The 17,159-nt window shown below is 40.4% G+C and overlaps 1 protein-coding gene across 1 annotated transcript in view; it reads right to left on the bottom strand.

The window, feature by feature from the left end:
• Nucleotides 1-17,159, bottom strand: part of MEP1A (meprin A subunit alpha) — a 30,366-nt gene that overhangs the window by 6,659 nt on the left and 6,548 nt on the right. Inside the window, 5 exon segments of the mRNA XM_037056072.1 lie at nt 2,665-2,880; nt 4,658-4,807; nt 5,589-5,810; nt 9,873-10,048; nt 11,764-11,881. Of these exon segments, the coding sequence (XP_036911967.1) occupies nt 2,665-2,880; nt 4,658-4,807; nt 5,589-5,810; nt 9,873-10,048; nt 11,764-11,881 (882 nt within the window).

The following is a 17,159-nucleotide window of genomic DNA, read 5'->3' as shown; positions in this document are numbered from 1 at the left end:
ACATCCTTCTTTTTCTCTTCCTCATAGTATCTGAAATTCTATGAAGTGCGGAGTCTATCCTCTTTTAAAAAACAAATAATCTAAAGAGTCACCACTATCCAGAGATCCACATTCTAGTAAACTTTAGTTTACCTTTTTTTTTACTGAGCTTGAACTGGAAGTGGGAAATTTTGAAAAAAGAGCTAAGATCAGAAGGGAGAACATGGGTCCTGAGCTGGGCAGCATAAAGAGCCAGAGCCGAGTTTGAGAGTCAAGGATACAGGAATCAGTCAGGCTAGAGCAGTCCAGAGCCCCACCCCTGCTTTGATCCTGTGCCCAGGCTGCACTGTAGCAAGGGCTTAGAAAGGAGAACATGCTACATCACGGGTAGGAATCATGTTGGCTAAAACAAATTTGTACAGATGTGAAAAGATTAACCTGAAGTACAGTTGGCCAGAAGGCTTTGAAAGTGTCTCTTTTGCTCTGTGTGTTGAAACCAGAAATCTTACAGAGCTCTACTTTCCCCAGGACTGAGAGCTCTTTTATCTACTTCCGTTCTCGTTGATTCTTGCTAAGCACAATTTCAAGGGACAGGTCTAACAATGCTCTGTTTCCTGGAGTGGTTACATAACCTGTGTGGTTAGGGTTTATTCACAGAAGAATGTATTCTTCTGCATTCACAGAAGAGAAAGGGAAAGGGCACATAGATCACATCTGTGGCAAAGAAACTAGTCATGTAACTGACATCTCCTGGGAACGGTCAGGTGGAGGACACACGGCTGTGAAATGTAATGGGCCCAGAATTCTGGAATAGGAACAGAGATACAATATTTGTATTTATCCAGGAAAGTTGGGTCATGGGAATTCTGAGGAAAAAGAAAAGAATAAGAATCCCTTTCTTGTTAATGACTGTCTTTTTATTTTTTATATGGGTTGTTATCTTAAGATCGAAATGTGGGACATGGTGCCAGAAGGAAGACCTGAAGGACCATCAGCAGATGGGTGAAATCTTACAGAACATTTCATTAAGATGCTTCCATAGAGCTGCCATGAATCGGGCCAGCAATGGACAGTGCTAAGACTGACACAGGCAACTCCCACCCTTGGTAACTCAGAATCGTCATCTCTAAGGGCATCCTGGTCTTTGTAAAAACATTAAATAATTTGCATGTACATTTGCATAAAAACATTACACATATACATATAGAGAGAGAGAAAGAAACACAGAGACAGAAACAGACATAGGTATATATTTTGTAGGTAAGTGTTTTGGTAAAAAAACACATTTTGCACAAATTAAAGCTATTCAAAATGGTTGTAACTTTCTTAAGTTGCATACCACACAAGCGCTAAATGATATTCAATAAACCTTTCGGAAAAGTTTCACTGACAAATCAGCATCAGCGTGGACTACTTTAAAAATCTATTCAGAATACACTTGCAGGGAATTTATACAGACACACTCTGAATTCAGCAGAATTCAATGTATAGCAGGGTAAGAAACTAAATTAGGCATGAAAAGGCTGGTTGATTTCATGATTATGAGGATAATAACACTTTTAGCTCCGTGTGGAAGTGAGGGACAATAGATCCCACCAATGTTAGTCACGCTAATTTATTTTCTCATTGAATATTTACAATCCTTGGTAACATAGCAAATTCTCAACCCTTAAAGGGCACCTAGCTGTTATCCCTCCATTTGATGAAGATACTCTGTAAATTTAAGCCAGAAAAGTGAAACTCTCAAAACCATTATCTGTAGAATTCCCAGGCAGCCCGGAGTGGCCTGAGTACAGGTGCTTTGGGTACCCGTTCTTATGAGTGGCCCCAAGGAAACTCACCCTTCAAAAGCAGCAGCTTCTTCTAGAAATACACAAAGAAGTCTTCCTTTATTCGGACTCACTCTGAGAAATTCTTTATTAAATGAAAAACTAGGAAAGTGTATCTTTCTTTCCCTAGTTATGAGTGAACGACCACCAAAATAGAATGATGTAAATACTTGGCTTTATAACCCTAGGTACTGGCTTTATAGCCAGACTACCCTCGCATCCAACTCACTACCTTGGCATTTAAGGTTTTCATGCTGACCCTCTTATAAAATACATAGAGTATCACTTAGTAATATGTAACTGTTATAATGAAGTTAATATATACAAATGGCTCATTTCTCATCAACTTCACAAGTAAGCTCAAGTTATTTCAGCATATTAAACAATGGTATTGTTTAGTTTTCTGAAACAGATGCAAAAATGCGTATGGTCAATTATTTAACCACCCTCTCCAGCAGCCTCATTTTCATTTCCCTTTTACCTTCCAAACTCCACCCCTGAATCACCAATGTTCTCTGCCCTTGCTTTCTCCAAAGTGCTAGTAAAAATTGGACTTAGATATTTTTAATGGCCTCTTACAAAAGTTCATTTCAGCCTCACCTAACCCCTGGTTGCTGCTTCTAATTTGTGAGTGGTTAAAACATCCATTGCAGGGTTCAAACGTGCCACATATAGTGCTAGACATTTAGAAAGAGGGATGTGGAGGAAAAGGGAAGAAGAAAAGAAAGAGGAGGGAAAGAAATAAAGAGAAGGAAGGAAGGGTGAAGAGGGACGAGGGAGGGAAGGGAAAAGAACAAAAGATTCAGAATCCCAGATTCATGGCCAAATCATTCCTTGTGTGAATGCCCCCAGGTACCTTGGAAGGTCTGCAGCTTGACCAGCTTGCGAACGTTGCCCGTGCTGTCGTCCCTCAGAATCCAGATGACAAGTCTGTCTGAAGGGCTTCCCGTCATCTTATAGAAAAACTGCAGACACTGCTGCTTCCTCTTTGGGTAAAGAATCCGAGACTCCAGCAAGGCTGCCTCTTCTGCCAGCCCCGAACTGGTGTTGAAGAACATGAAGTAGCCGGCACCTACGGAGAGAGCACAGATGCCCCATCTCTGGCTCCCCACACAGCAGGGAGCCTTCCACTTTTGCCAAGGGAAAGAGTGAACAACAGCCACTATCCAGGCAACACAAGCTAGAGCTCTTTTAGGGAAAAACCAAAAGGAGGTTGTGTGTCAGCGTATATTCCATTTGCCTCCATGAACAGACTCACGAGCTGGAGTCACAGCTCTCCACGGCTTCTTTTGATTGACTCTGACCCCAAATTGGTGAAATGCAGATCTCCGACTTCAGGAGATAAGGGCTTTCAGCAAAGTTTGATGGAATTTAGTGCCTATGAGAGGAGTTCTATTTTCCTCATCTACTTCATTGTTTAAATTAGAGATTCATTCCAAGGGCAAGAGCCAGTCTCCTACTTTAGTTATATAAGAAATAGTGGGATTCAAAGGTTTAGAGTTTTCAATATTCACTTTACTAAGCATTCAATTTCACCTGTGTCTAGCCTAATAACTGGGTGCATTAGCAGTTCCTCTCACACGAAGATCACCTTTTTGTTTGTCTGGAAATTGTATACTAGTGTAGCAGCGAGCCCAGAGGAGAGATGGGATTATAGTCCAGGATGAAAATTTAATTAGAATTTTAGGCTGAGATAACCCTTTGGGTACTTGATGTCATATGCGTGATAATCTAATGTGCAAGATTTCACGCTTTGCCAAGGCCGGAGGAAGAGTGGTGATGACTTACAACCTCTGACATTCTCCGAGGTGGCGTGGAGTCTGGGTGACAAGTTGGGTCCCTTTTCTGGAGGAAATCTAACCAACTCTCACACAGGTGTGGACTAAGGGACTTTAATACACTCCAGTCTTTATAAAGTGATTATAATCTATAACTCCACCTACTTCCAAATAAGGTTGGGATGACTTCAACGACCAGCATTTAATAAAAGGATGCTAGAATAGGAGATCTAGATGGCTCTCCCCCAGAGAGGAAAGGATTAGGGGGAAAACAGGGAGTGAGCTGCTGGCTGCAGCTGGAGACTCTGCATTATCTTCTTCCATCCTCACTGTGAGGTACCAACATGTCGATGGGCCGAAAGGCTTACAAAAACAAAGACTTAAAAAAAACGACTTCTTGTGGGCACAATGAGCAAGTGGTGGAGCCAGAGTGGCTTCACACCCACGTCTGTCTGACTTTACGGTCTTTTCACACACAAACCATATATAGGAACTATCTGAAGTTATGCTATCCAATATGGTGGCTACAAATGTATGCGGCTCTGTGGCACTTGAACTGTGGCCAGTCCAAACTGAGATATGCTCTAAGGGTAAATGACACAGTAGATTTTAAATGTCTCATATGAAAAACTGTGAAGTCAGTCAGCAATAATTTTTATATAGATTACACAATGAAATGTTAACATCTTAGCTATACTGGGTTAAATAGACTATATTATTAAAGACACTTCCTCTTGTTTTTTATGTGACTATTAGAACATTTTACATTATATATGTAGCTTACATTAGCGTTCTATTGGAAGACGTTGCTCTCAGAGACATTAGCCTTATTTACAAATCATGTTTTATCGACCATATCAGTTCTGTCATCATGTAAATGCATTTTTCTTTTGCATGCCCAGGACCTCAGTGCTTTTTTATTGAGTTCATGATAAAGACAAATGTTCTCCGTCCATGTTTAGAATTCCAGACTTGATAACTAACATTCCAACTGAGACAAAACATGCAGGTTGCCAGTATCAATTGAACCTGATGAATCATCTCAGGTGTTTATTCTCTGCCCTTACTCACCTGTGCATTGGCCTACCAAGGTGTGATCCACTTGTCCGGGCTGAGTGCTGCCCTCATGGACCCAGTCAGCATCGTCTCTGGTACCCTGAATCATCCCACAGATGTTAGCCTTTTCAAAAGCACAGTAGTCCAAAAGGGTGTGAGTTGTGGCTGAAATGACATTTTTGTCACCTGGTTAAAAATTAAAGGCATCTCATTCCAAATACCTAATGTCTTAGGCAATGAAGAACTTATGAGTTGGAATGTGAGCTTTTCATTTTCTTGACTTTTTGTTGAATGTGAATTCTACTGTCACCGATAAGATCTTAGAACATGCCAATGTACATGCACTCCTACCCACCACAGAGTCAAAGAGTTAAATAGTAAAAAGGCTTCTCATTGTGTTTTTCTATGAACATCGACCCCAACTCCTCGAGATCAAGAACGAGGTACCTACAACACTGGCCTTTCTATTGAGTAGATTCTCTCTACATACATGTGGAAGAGAATGAAAGAATGTGTCTCTGAAGACTAGTGGGGTCATTTTAGAAAGTATCCCATCTCTGAGCCCTAGATTACTCTAAGAACAACTGCCCTGGGCAAAGAATTTTGCAGGGTATGAAACAATTTCAAGCCCACTGTCTGTGTTGAGCTCTACATAATGATGCAACCTTCAAAAGGAAGCTAAAGAAGTTGGACAACTACAGCTCCTTAAATTGCTCCAAAACTTTCATTGTACAAAACACAATCATGTAACTGATTGCTACCATCGTGTGATATAGGTGTTATAATTTTTTCCACTCTAGAGATAGAGAAATAGATTATGTAGTTTGTCCATCTTCTTTAACTAGAACATAATAGAAGAGTAAAGAAAAAATGTACAAGAAACCTGTAGGGCCAGGGAATCTCTGTTGGGGCTCATTGACCTAGTCTCAGCCCCAGAAGTACTCACTGCAATTGTACATTCGGTTCAGCCTCTCCAGATCGATGGCACTGAAATCCAGGCGCTGCCCAATGATGGAGTTAAACTCAGGGATCTTGGCCGTGATGGTTGGGAAGCTTGCATTCTTGTTAAATGAGAAAGGCTCATAGTGCATGAGAGACTCATAGTCATAGGGTGTGTTGAGGTCTGTGATGAAGTTGTCATCATAGGTGTCAAAGTTGTGCTCATAACCTGTCGGTGAGAGAATCAACAGGTCCTGTTTGGTCCTATTATTTTTTAGTCCTGACCTCTTTGACTAGATACTCAACCAGAGACCAAGAACAAAAGAAAAATTATATATATAAATATATACTTATATGTAATTTATATATAATACATAATATATGAATTGCATTATATTAACTGATATGATATAATTAACTGATAACCATATATTATATACTAGTATGTGAAATTATAAAAATAAATATTAAATGCATAATTAATACAAATATAATTAATATAGACTTCTAAATTTTTTAATACATGTATATATTTAAATCAAAGATTCTTTTCAAAAATAAATAAATGGGTATATATATATATGTATAAGGGTTTAAGAAAGAGAAGATAAAATATCAAAGTGGAGGCAGGTATTCCAAATGGCAAATAGCAGAATTTCTGAATTCAGAAAAATATTCAGAATTGATACACCTTGCTAATAGCCAAGTACCCAGAGCTGTACTTGGCCAGCTCTCTCACAGATTGGGAAAAGGAAATTCAAGGCCAGGGGGAAAGGTAAGCAGCTGTCAAGAAAGGGGCATCTTTTCCATCAAAGCTCACATCCTTCTCTTCCAGAAAGAAACATAAAATAGGAAGAAGAAAATTGGCTTTCTTTCAAAATAGGAACGGAAAATCTTTTTATGAGATTAGCCCAAGCAATATTATATGTACTGCAATGTGAAACGCTGAAATGATAAACCAATTAGATGTTCTGTTAATCTACTAGCCATAAAAAATTTATTGTTTCAGCTGCAGAGTTTTAATTTCCTTCTTAGGGAGTGATAGAAAAACGTAATGAAAATGACCGTAACTTCCCATCTTCATTCTCCTTTTGTGGCTTGCCATCCCGTTGCTTTAAACAATTAGAGAAGAAAATTAACTGTCTTTCAAAGACCTCCATACAGGTACATTTAGGATTGAGGAAATGTGGCGCCACCTGGTGGGTGGCCCGGCAGGTGCTGGAGGGAATCTCCAAACGTTCTTGGAAAAGCCAATGAACCCCTTTGACCAAGACCGTGCAACTGTGAAACGAGAATACTGATGTTTAGTACTCCTAACTCATGGGGATTTTATGGGGACTCAGGAGGGATCAAGGCATTTTTAACAGGGAGACAAGACTACAAGAAATGATTGACCCAAACAGGGAAGGGGGAAAGTAACTCCTTCCAGAGCACTGGGTCCAGATGTCAGCTGCGGGGGTGGAATGGTGAAGAGCATAGGCGTGGCCTGAGAACTTCGGTCTGAGTCTGGGACCCCCTGGCGACTCTTGGTGGCACCTTAGCAAGGCACTGTCGACTCACTGGGTATGTTTTCCTTAACTTTCAGGAAAATCCTCAGGTTAGAATAGATCTTTTTATTCTTTATTACGCAAGGATTCTTATTAGGCTGCTTTACCAAATAAATGTTTTGAGTAATTTAAAAATTTTAATTTAACACATGTCGTGCCCCTTATCTACTGGAAGCGGCACTAGGTGGTGGCCCCTGGCAGCGAAGAGGACGAGCATGGTCCTGCCTTCAGCAAACTCACAACTGACAACTTTGAAGAGGGAGTGATCAGAGGTCCCTCAGCAAATCTTATGTGTGAAGGGCCAGGTAGAAAATGTTTCTGATTTTGCAAGCCATAGGGTCCCTGTCACGACTCTGCCATTGTAGCACACAAGCCGCCATAGACAATACAACAGGGTGTGAGTGTGTGCCCATAAAACTTTATTTACTGAAGCAAGTGGGCATGTCCTGCTGGCTGTCGTTGGCAAATTCCTAGTAGACCTCAAAAGTTTTTTTCCTTAGTAGAAGGAAACAGATCCAGAAAACACAATTCTGACTTAGGAAACAAGATGGATGGGGGGCGAGAACTACATTGCAGGGCAGCGAGTTCTTAGGTTGGATGAGGAGTGTCATCAACTGAAGATGAGATGTAATAAAACTCACGAATCACCCTGAGCAATAATACTGCCCTGGCCTATGATTCTGCTGGAGCCGATGTCTCATTTGAGAACAGTTCTTCAGTGATTGCGGACAATTTCAATACACAGAATTGCACCTGATGAGAACAGAGACGGAGGTGAGCACACGTGTGCTGCGTAACCTGGCCCTGCGGCGGCTCCCTCTGACAAACAGGACCTCGTTTGGCCTAAAGCCATCTTAAAAGTGCAAAGCGTTGTATTCCTCAAGGCTTAAAAATGGGTATGGGCCCTGGCTGGTGTAGCTCAGTGGATTGAGAGCGGGCTTGCGAACCTGACGATCGTGGTTCGATTCCCAGTCAAGGCACATGCCTGGGTTGCAGGCCAGTTCCTGGCAGGGAACACAACAGAGGCAACCATACATTGATATTTCTCTCTCTCTCCTTCCTTTCCCCTCTAAAAATAAATAAATAAATAATGGGTACGTTTTTGGCTTCTTCACCTATTTTTCAGTGAGTCAAAGTATGTATACATGGGAAGGTAAGAAATTCAGGCCTCTGGGCTGGGCAAACTGTAGGCAACATGTAACAGTGCCCTGAGTCTCACGCGCAGAGGTTCCCCTCCACGCAGGACCATTTTGAATGCAGTTACTCTGAGAGACAAATACGTTAAATTTTATCCAATATTTCATATCTGGGTGAATACTCTCTAATACTTCTCTAGACTGAACTGGCAGACAGGGAAGAACTCCACCTGGCCTCTTGCTCAAAGGTTGGGTGGTAGGATGGCTGAAAGGGCAGAAAATCCAATTCTGGGAATGTACTAGATGTTTACAAACCAAACCTATTTCCCCACTTCCACCGTACTCCACAGGCACGAGAGTATTAGGATAAGGGGCACTGGGAGGCACACAGAGTCAGAAACCCCACAAGTGACTTGGATAAGATTAGCCATCCTCTCCCAACCTCATATAAGAACTAATGGTCTACCTTGCACCAAAATGAGCTAGTTCTGGACAAAGTTTTGGGGAATTCATATTTAATTTTAAGTATGATCAGTTCTTCCAAATCTCTTAAAGAAAGATTATTGAAGATTCACTTCCATCTATGAACTCATATATGAGACTGGGATCTAAAAAATAAATAATTACAAGGCAATTATCAGCTTCATAAAAACCATGTGTGGTATAGTTAAGATGCTTCTAATACATTAAAGTTTCATTAATCTATTGCTGCAAAAAATAATGATTTCCCATTCCCTGAACTAATTCTGAAAAACTGGTATTTTCAGAAACATAGCATTGACTCTTTTTCCTGGTACACTGGGAAACTTTCAATAAACTATGTTTTAGTTTACTTAAAAGCACTCTACTTAGTTGTCCCAAACAATTAAGGAAGGTAGTGTCCAAAGAAGTCTAACAAAATTAAAGAACATTGAAATTGTTAGAATAATAACTGCATGGCAATATTGAAATAAAACATCATTATCCTGTGTATAGTATGGGCTGGGTCAGAAGAAGAGTGGTCCTTAGAAAAAAGAAAGGTAAGACTGGTAAATTTTGATTAACCAGAACTCAGACTGTTAGCCAGAACTAACAAGATTGGGGGTAAAATTTCAGAAAAAAGGATTCTGTTTTGCTTTGTTTTTAAACACCTGTCATTGATTTGTTAAGCACTAAAACAAATCCTTGAGTATATTTTAGGGTCATCATATTCGACTAAACCTTCTGTAGGCTCCCACAATGTATGAAATTTCATATCCAAAAAACTGACCCAAGCATCCTCAGAGACCTGATTCACTTTACTCACCAAGACAGGCAAATAGCATTTTAGATAGATTTTCAGCAAAAACACTGAAACTAAGCAAAGGCTTCCGATTGAGTTTCAATAACCCCACTTAAAGTTATTTCACGTATGCCATTCCCAGAGACCCGTGTGTGGGATCAGAGATGATCGGATCAGCTCAATCCACGGGTCAGGCCGATAAATCATGCTCTCTTTATCCTTTGTGTTCCTGCTGGAGAATCTGAAGCATGTGCCCACCCTCAGATTTGGCCCTGACATCCCAGGGTTGGTCTCAGCAAGTGACAAAGGTAACACACATTCCACCATCCACCTTGGGTTCTACGCACCTGGAAGAATTTGATCCCACCAGATTTTCACATAATCATCCCGGTCAGACCTGGACTGCTCGTGGAAGAATCCCAAAGCATGAAGGATCTCATGTTCGATGATGCCCTTGTAGTCACACCCCCGGCCAATGGAAAGGTTCTGTCCCACGTGTTGGTTACCAACCTCAGACCAGCACCTTCAAAGGGAAGAGGAAAACTGTCTCCTAGACAATGCTTAGGTGGCTGTAATTCACAGGATTTCAGAACACAAATTAGAAGGAACTTAGGTTTAATTTTAAAAAGAAATTATCAATAGTACTCTCATGTGCTGATAGTTCGACGATAAAAGACTGGTTAAATAAGAAATACTTCCTGGAGGGATGTTTTGCAGTCTTTAAAAGTGATGGTCCATTTGTTTATCTTTTCCTTTATTTCCTTTGCCGTAGGAGAAATATCACTAAAAATATTGCTACATGGGATATCTAGAATTTTACTGCCTATGTTTTCCTCCAGGATTTACATGGTGTCACAGCTTATGGGTAAATCTTTTATCCATTCCGAGTTTATTCTGGTGTATGGTCTAAGTTGGTGGTATAGTTTGTTTGTTTGTTTCTTTCTTTTTTTGCATGTATCAGTCTAGTTCTCTGAACACCATCAATTGAAGAGATTAATTTTATTCTATTTTATCCTCCTTTGCCTTTTATCAAATATTAATTGACCATAGAGACACAGGTTCATTTCTTGGCTCTCTGCTCTGTTCCATTGGTCTCTGGGTCTGTTCTAATGCCAGTGCCAGTACCGCTACAGTAGCCTTGTAGCGCGATTTTGTATCAGTTATTGTGATTCTTTCAACTTCATTCTTCTTTCTCAAGATTGCTGAGGCTAAGTGCCCATCAGCAGATGAGTGGATCAAAAAACTATGGTACATTCACATAATGGAATACTACGCAGCAGAAAGAAAGAAGGAGCTCCTACCTTTTGCGACAGCATGGATAGAACTAGAGAATATTATGCTAAGTGAAATCAGCCAGTCAGTGAAAGACAAATACCATATGATCTCACTTATGAGAGGAATCTAATAAACAAAATAAACTAATAAGCAAAATATAACCAGAGGCATGGAAACATAGAACAGACTGGCAGTAGCCAGAGGGGAGGGGACAGAAGGATAATGGTGGAAAGAAGGGGAAGGGACTAGTAAAAAAAACATGTATGAATGACCCATGGACATGGATGACAGTGCGGGGATTTACTGTGGTAACAGGTAGGCGCTGGGCCGGGTGGAGGAGAGCAAAGGCAGAAAAATCAGGACAGCTTTAATAGGACAATAATAAAAAACTCAAAAAATGACTGTCCACTACAAAAGTGTCCAATTAATCTTAATAATGCACCAGGTAAAAAGAAGTAAAAATGGGAGTTCTTCCTCACCTCCACAAAACCATAGTATATTCCAAAGAATAATATTATAGCTTTTAAAAGATTTATTGACTTTTAGAAAGAGAGAGGAGGAGGGGGAGAGAGAGAGAAAGACAGAGAGAAACATTGATTTGTTGTTCCACTTATTTATGCACTCATTGGTTGCTTCTTGTATGTGCCCTGACCTGCAACCTTGGCCTATTGAGGTAACACTCTAATCAGCTGAGCTACACAGCCAGGGCCACTGACCTAAAATATGACCCAAGCCTAAGAAAAAAGTGGAGATAAATCTCCCTCGGGTCCAGAGATATCCAAAGAGCTCATTCTCTGCATAATATATTGGAAATGTTGTTTAATATAAAAAAAACTCACACTAAAATATTTGAATTGGATTTTAGTTTCTTTCCAATTTCTTCTTTTAGCCTTTGAAGGAGATATGTCATTTTTTAGAAACCAAAAGGTGCATGATTTCCACACTGTAAAGTTTCACACTAACCCATCAAACTGCTGAAAGATGATATACGAGCTCTCTCCTTCATAGGGCTTGAAATCCACACAGGACTTGAGGCGGAACATTTCAAAGGCATAGAGAATGGCTCCTTTGGCATTCAGTGCTGCAGAAATTGGTAAAAATATCAGTGAGCATTATTGATTATCTTGGAAAATGCACATACATAGTTTTCAGAAAATCATGCCAATACATGAAATCCACAAAAGTTCATTATAGATTTTTTTGGTAGTAAATAGATTCCTTAAAAACTAAAACTGAAAAATCAGTTGTGGGCATAAATATCAAATGCACACTTGAGATACATGATGTAAATATAACTACAAAATAAGAACACACATATGGTTGTGTATGCAGTTAAACCAAATCGGAAAATAACTTCTCCACTTTTTTTTCCTTTCCACATTCAAGCAGCAATTCTGGGTTCATTGCCTCAGGAGAGAAGCAATGATAACGTTGCTCCTTACCCAGTCTAAATAGACATCCCCTCTTAGAGAGTGAGAGCAGCGTGTAGGGAAGTTTGTGGGGTCAGAGAGCATAAGCGCTTAGGGTATATTACCCTGCTTCCCTGAAAGACCCCTGGGGAGATGGCAAAGCTAGGCAAGCAGGGCTGCAGGCAGCCTTAAGAAAGATTGCCGTAACCCAAGTTTGGAACCTAAGCAGCAGAAGCCTAATGGATCCAACTGGGCAAGAACAACAGAAGCCTACCAATAACCTGTGCACACCAATGACCAAAGATCAAATGCCTTCGCTTTCACTTGACATGCTCACGCTTCAGTGTTGTATAAGACAAGGATGGGGCTGAGAACAAAGATGCTCCAGAGGAATGGAGATTATGTTTGACTTGGCGTGTGTGGTTTTTCTCTCTTCAATTCATGGGTGGTAGGTCTCTGAGTTAAAAATAAAGCTAAGTGCCCTCAACCAGTGGCTCCATTGATTGATGCGTCGTTGTCGTCCTATACACCAAAAGTCATGGGTTCAATTCCCAGCCAGGGCACATGCCTATGTTGCAGTTTGATCCCTGGTCAGAGCATGTATGGGAGGCAACCAATAGATGTTTCTCTCTCTCTCTTTCTCTCAAATCAATAAAAACGTACCCTTGGGTGAGGATTAAAAAAAGATTTAAAAAGTAACCAAAGCTAAGTTATATAAAATTAAATTATATTTCTTGCATATTTGGTTTTGCACATTCTCTCAAAAAGCTTATACTTCTTGGTAAACAAGTATAAAGTTTACCAAGTACTTTTCTATCCTGGCCCTTTATTTCATTTAATGAACAAGCTGGAGATTCCACAGTTCAAATGTCATGAGATCATATCAAAGTCAGTAAAGAAACAGGCATTGGAATAATCAGTAAATTAATTGTGGAAGCAGCACAGATAACAAGAACAAGAACATGCATTAAACTTACTGGCTGATTTATTTTACCTATTCTTTCATACTTCTTACTGGCATCTATAAGATGAAGATATGTACCCGACAAAGCTTGGTATTTATAAAAGTGTAAAGAAAAAGTTTGATTTTATTAAATTAATGTTGTCTGTGTGGTTATCTTGTGTTTGTTATCCTCAAGCCAAAATAGTTGGAATGCTGAGAGTGGTTAATTGCAAGATCGCACCATTCCTGACCTCCCACCCTTGAGTAAGTTGTCAGAAGGGAACTAACAAGTCTGCAACAATTTCGTAAAAACTGCCCCAACATCATTCAAAAGAACGAGAAGGAGGAGTGGAAAGGACGCCCACTTGAAGCCTCCTTCTTCACCAAGGAGCCAGCTCTGACCGAGTGTGCCTCCCCTGAAAGCCACGCTGGATGTTCTGTGTGCTGTCCTCATGCAGGTGGTCTGCAGCACTCAGCACATTGTCCACTCCCTTGGAGGAAGGAACTTATCTTCTGCTTCATTGTATTCCTGGTTCTCAGTTCTTTACATTGCCACCAAGTAGTAAGTTTTACATCGTTATGTCTTGAATAATCATGTTACTTGTAAAATCCACTGGCGGCTCAGTTGGTTGGGCGTGCAAAATGAAAGGCCACCAGTTCGATTCCTTTTCAGGGCACATGCCTGGGGTTGGGGTTCAGCATCGGATGGGGTGTGTACGAGAGGCAATAATCAATGTTTCTCTCATCTCAATGTTTCTTTCCCTCTCTTTATCCCTCCCTTCCCCTCTCTTTAAAAATACATAAATAAGCCCTGGCTGGCGTAGCTCAGTGGATTGAGCGCGGGCCTGCGAACCAGACGATCGCGGTTCGATTCCCAGTCAGGGCACATGCCTGGGTTGCAGGCTGGTTCCTTGCAGGCTAACTACCAGCAGGGGACGCACAAAAGGCAACCATACATTGATGTTTCTCTCCCTCTCTCCTTCCCCTCTAAAGATACATAAATAAATAAAATCTTTTTAAAAAATACATAAATAAAATCTTTTAAAAAATAAAAATAAAAATCACTAGTCCTCCTTAACCCTGGATCAAATAATATGAGAAAAAGAGTTAACTTCAGACACCAGAGGAAGAACATGGGAAGGCTAACTGTTTTCAGTTTAAGAATCCTTTGAGAGAATCTCCAATCTGGTGGTGGTGGAGGAGCTTCAATCTCACAGATAACAATTTTAAACTTTGGGGAAATTAAAAAAACTATTTGCACTGTAAGATGACTAAAAAGGTAGAAACTGTAGCACAGAGAGTTTATTCTTATAAGGAGGAAATATCATTCGTTAAGAGCCACATTTACATGGTTTTGTACCCGAGGGCACACTGCAATTCTTTCAGTGCAAGAGAGAGAGAACTCGAGCATAAATTTGCACTTGTGTTTTCTTGACATATCTATCACAGGGAAGGGTTTGGGATTGCCTGAGTGGCTGAAAATCATGGGAGGAAATTCTGGGGAGGGAAAACATCCATGACCGACTGGTAGGGAAGGGGGCTGGTGGCTCCAAAGTCTGTCCATAAACACCTCTCCCGTCTTTGACCCACGAAGTTTGCATGAATGGGGGAAGCCTCCAAGGAGCTTAGTGAAAAATAGCAGACAGAAGGCTTCCCACCATCATGGAGAGAGAATCTGAAGTTTTAGTCATGCCAGTTACAGGAGCTGAGAAAAGTACTGGGCATTCAGTTGAAACTCCGGAGAGGTCATGATATCTTTTTTTTTTAAGATTTTATTTATTTATCTTTAGAGGGGAAGGGAAAGAGAGAAGGAGAGAAATAACAATGTATATGGTTGCCTCTGGTGAGTCCCCTGCTGGAAACTGACCTACAGCCCAGGCATGTGCCCTGACTGGGAATTGAACCGTGATCATGTGGTTCACAGGCCTGCTCTCAATCCACTGAGCTGCACCAGCCAGGGCTGAGCTCATGATATCTTAAAAGTAAAGACAAAGGGCTTTGCTTTGAACTAAATCAAATCGGAATCAAAACAAAACTTCCACAAACCCAAGAAGATCAGTCAGTAATTTAACTGCTCTAACAAAAAATTGGCACTATTCAGAGGAGAATAACAGAATGCAGAATCACTAAAATGTAGTATTTGCGATGTCTAATATATAACCAGCACAATCACCTTGACTTATTTAACACTGATAGAATAGTAAGCCCCCAGACTTTAGAACACAAGTTCTTTCAAGTGCACACATAACATTCACTGAAACAAACCATAGGTTAGGCCACAAAACAAGTCCCAGTAAATTTCAAAAGATTACACTCTTACAGAATATGTTCTCCAACCTCAATGAAAGCTTGAAATCAATAATAGACTGTCTAGAGCAACCTTGAATATTTGGAAATTTTAAAACATACTTCTAATTAACCCATGGATTTTTTTAAAAATCATAACAGATATAGAAAATATCTAAAATAAACTTTAATCAAGATACAACATCAAAATTTGTGGAAAGCAGTAAAACCAGTGCTTCAAATAATGTTTATAGCAATAGATTTCATATTATAGCATTATATTACATTTTAAAAGTAAAGATTTAAAATCAATAATATAAATTTTCACCTTAAATATAAAAAAGTGTAAACTATACCTGATGTAAGTAGAACAAGGGAAACAATAAAGATAAGAGCAAAAAGTGACAAAATAGAAAGAAAACAGACAAGATAAAATTAATAAGTCAAAGATTTGTTCTTATAAAAGGCAAAAAAAATGCAGATTAAAATCACAGTGACACCATTTCCAAACTTCCAGCCAAGATGGAGGCGTTTCCTCGAACAACCAAAAGAAAGACAATACTCAATTTAAAGATAAAAACAACCAGAACTGCCAGAAGATTGAACTGTATGAAAGTCTGACAACTGAAGAATTAAAGAAGAAGCACCCATCCAAACTGGTAAGAGGGGTGATGACCAGCCCCTAGGGCAGAGAGGACACGAGGTAAGGAGGTGGCTGGCGAACTGGGAGGGTGAGGAGGTGGCTGGAGGACCAGACAGTCCCACGCTTGTGTGCGGATAAGCCCAGAGGAACAACTGGCGAGCGAGACAGACCACACAACCCAGGATTCCAGTGTCAGGAAATAAAGCCTCAAAACCTCTGGCTATGAAAACCTGTGGGGGTTGTGGTGGCGAGAGAAACTCCCAGTCTCAGAGGGGAGTCCATAGGAGGGGCCCATATTTCCCAAAAATGGATAGTTACAATAACGTAGACAAAGGAATATTACTGAGTAATAGAAAGAATTGCCTACTGATACACAACAATATGGAAAAACTTTAAAAACATGTTAAGCATGGAGCTCCAGTGGTGCAATTGGTTAGCGTGTGGTACTTATAAAGACACGTTAAGCAAATTATGTCCACAGCTGCCATCTTTCTTTAATGTCAGCACCTCCTCTAGCTTCCTGAGCTCCAGCCAAAGACGAAGGGGGTTAAGTAAAGAGGTCTCTATACTATGGCTTGTACAAGACTGGCTGCCGGAAAATCAACCAATGGTGGTAAAGCACCGAGGAAGCAACTGGCTACCAAAGCCACTCACAAGAGTGTGCCCTCTACTGGAGGGGCGAAGAAACCCTGGTACTATGGCACCTCATGAAACTAGATGTTACCAGGAGTTCACGGAACTTCTGATTTTCAGACTTTCCTTCCAGAGTCTGGTTTCAGAAATTGCTGAGGACTTCAAAACAGATCTGCATTTCCAGAGTGCAGCCATTGGTGCTTTGCAGGAGGCGAGGGAAGCCTGTCTGGTTGGCCTTCTTGAAGACACCAACCTGTGTGCTCTCCATGCCAAATGTGTAACAAGTATGCTGAAAGGCATCCAGCTAGCACACTGTGTACGTGGAGAACACGCTTAAGAATCCACTACAATGGGAATCATTTCATTCTTTAAAAAAAAATTCTCTTCTTCCTGTTTTCGGTAGTTTTGAACATTAGATATTTTGCCCATGGAGTTAAAAGGTAGC

Source organism: Sturnira hondurensis, unplaced genomic scaffold, assembly GCF_014824575.4.
Source record: "Sturnira hondurensis isolate 20B ecotype Veracruz unplaced genomic scaffold, ASM1482457v3 Scaffold0000880, whole genome shotgun sequence".
NCBI classification, from domain to species: domain Eukaryota; kingdom Metazoa; phylum Chordata; class Mammalia; order Chiroptera; family Phyllostomidae; genus Sturnira; species Sturnira hondurensis.
The sequence above is the reverse complement of the archived record's forward strand: the minus strand, read 5'-3'. Positions and strand labels throughout refer to the sequence as shown.